The sequence below is a fragment of the Sinocyclocheilus grahami genome, unplaced genomic scaffold (genome assembly GCF_001515645.1).
Source record: "Sinocyclocheilus grahami isolate Dianchi unplaced genomic scaffold, SAMN03320097.WGS_v1.1 scaffold96.1, whole genome shotgun sequence".
NCBI lineage: Eukaryota > Metazoa > Chordata > Actinopteri > Cypriniformes > Cyprinidae > Sinocyclocheilus > Sinocyclocheilus grahami.
In genome coordinates, this window is record NW_015505275.1 from 2,610,698 (window position 1) to 2,613,204 (window position 2,507).

The window sequence follows — 2,507 nt, forward strand, 5'->3', positions numbered from 1 at the left end:
GGACACGCCACTCAGCTAAGACACAATGTGCATTGTGAGAACAGCACATCGGTGTTGTGGAGAAATAACACCGCCGTACCACTGACTTGAAAGCGATAGCTAAGTTGCACCTAAATGGCAATATTGACCTCCTCTGCACGCAAGACACATATTGGACCTGTTTATTTCAGCTTAATTTCTATTGAACATGTAAGTCAAGCAAATCACAGGTGAACCAGACTTTGAGAAGAAAAAAGCACTGTGCTGATAGCCCGGGCAAAACGGCAAACGTTTGATAGAACAGTCCATTTCAACATCGGAAAATACTGAAGAACAACAGAGAGGAAATTAGACTCATTCTATTAAGAACACCGTAGAGAGAGGCAGGGAAAGGACCTGGTAAATCAAACATTCAGTTTGCCCAAAGAGGCTGGTAGGTCAGTACACTGATTGACATTTAGCTGAATAACAGCAAGGCCAGTTTCTCTGGCTGCTCTGTAAACACACGGATTTATAAGGCGCAAAGCTCAAGAGTCCCAAACCAAAGAGCTCATAGGATGTAGATCATCAGAGGATCATCCTGGAACCAATGCACTGGGCTTTTATGATAAGTGTGGAATGATTAATTGCGAAATGGATTAACCTAATTCCCCCCCCCCCAATTACGGAACTGTGAATTTGTCGTTTCCTTGGACATAGAAAATAATTAACCATATTGTTCGTCCGTAATAAAGCTATTTGGCTGGTTTCGAACATAAAAGATTCATCGCTAAGACTTGTCAGCCATGCTGAACGTGACATCAGTGGTGGAAGCTATGAGCTGAAAAACCCTGTCAGAACACGTGAGACATGAAAGTGTGTTTAAGTGCAGTTTTCAAATGGAAAAACCAGACCCACAAGTACACAAAACTACCATCACGGAACAACAACACTTGAGGGATACAGCTGGCTCTGAGGTGATGGAGGAGGTGTGGTGGTGGTTGTGTGTCGGCGTTTGCGTGTGTGTGTGCGCGCGTGAGGTAATCATCGCATGTCTCCTAGCCTAAAATCTGGTTAGCAGCTCAGGCAATGCGGTAGTCGAACGTGTCTTTTTCCATATAGTCTGTCCATGTGGAACTCGGCATGCTGCTGTACGGATCCAAAAGGATTCGGAAGCAGCGCACGATAAGCAGCCCCAGAAAGATGAAGAGTAGGAGGACGAAGACGAAGGCAGCCTTCTGTTCCAGTGTGAGGAAAGGGATGGGGTGTGGGGCCCCAGACGCAGACAGCGTGCTGCCGTGGAGATGCTCGGCCATCCTCTCCAGTTTGTCGGCACGGGTCAGGGGCACGTGGCCATTTTCACGATCAACAGGTTTTTGTTTAGAGCCATTCTGGAAACACACGAGATGATTAGAAAAAAATCACCAGAGAACAAGTAGATTTTAAATGCATTTTAACCCGCAATATCATCAATATCACATCACCAAACAACATTTTTGAGGATTCACTACAACAACAACAACAACTTCACTGCCAGTGTGGCGCAGGCCTCACGTTTAAAGGCACACACCACAATGTTATATAAGATTACTGTGTACATGTTTTACAGCATTAAATCCATCAGTGAAATGATTCATGGTGCGGAGGACAGTAAGTAGCCTTGAGTGAATTATCTCTCTCATCTTAAGGCGATCAAATCCATTTCCGACTGGTTTTTCATGCCCCCTGATACATTCTCTCAAAGTGCCGGTTTCTGTGATAGTCTCTGACCCTTTAATGGTTCGGTTCTTTGATGCCAGCGCTCACGATCAGCCTTGGCACTCCCTAAACACTGCGAAGTCGCACGCACGAGATGCCAACGTGTTGCTCGAAATCCAGTCGCATGAGTATTGGGTACCTGGGGTTTGGCTTACAGAAACGAGGAGCACGACACTAACATCTCTCCATTTGTGATTTTATTTATCAAATGTCCGTGTAAATATCCAACCGAGCCCTCCTAGATTCGGCCAAATTGCATTGTCGCCGCTCTGACAGTTGAAGCGGGGATGTCTGTGAACATACACAGGGCTGCGAATGCAGTGAAAGCATTAGTTTCTCACCTGTTGTTACGGAGGAGGATTCATCAGTGGGAGGGTGATGGAGATCCAAAATAAGCAGGGAGAGAGACAGCTTCCATCACGGCTGTCCGCCCAGAGACAGATGGTTGTCAGAACTTTTTCAACCCAGCTCGTCGATTTGTTCAGCAATCCAAATAAAATCAGCGGCTCTCTGCTTCCATTCCTCTCCTCTGTGGTCCAGCTCCCTCTTTCCCTCACCAAGATGAGCATGTAGTGGTGTCACATCACCCATAGCAACCAGTTGCCATAGCAATCCCTCCAAGTGTGTTCAGTAAAGCCGAGCTGGTGAGAGACAAGTGTGATCCAGCCAAAGCGCAGTGTAAACGTGTGTTTCTGTAAAGGCGGAGGATTTAATACAGACCCACTGATGTGTGATAACAACAGCGGCTAAAAATAGTGGCCTCTTTTAACTTTGCAGGATTAACATGTTTT

General features: G+C 46.0%; 1 protein-coding gene across 1 annotated transcript; it reads right to left on the minus strand.

Annotated features, from left to right (window-relative positions):
• Positions 1–280: 280 nt before the first annotated feature.
• Positions 281–1,591, minus strand: LOC107587909 (cortexin-2-like). Its single transcript, XM_016275870.1, has 2 exons — positions 1,557–1,591; positions 281–1,349 (listed from the first exon to the last, which is right to left on the minus strand). The coding sequence occupies exon 2, from the start codon at positions 1,272–1,274 to the stop codon at positions 1,041–1,043; it is 234 nt and encodes a 77-aa protein (XP_016131356.1). The 5' UTR covers positions 1,275–1,349; positions 1,557–1,591; the 3' UTR covers positions 281–1,040.
• Positions 1,592–2,507: the final 916 nt, after the last annotated feature.

Coding starts and splice junctions, on each gene's coding strand:
- LOC107587909 (XM_016275870.1), bottom strand. CDS start 1,274: ATGGCCGAGCATCTCCACGGCAGCACGCTGTCTGCGTCTGGGGCCCCA.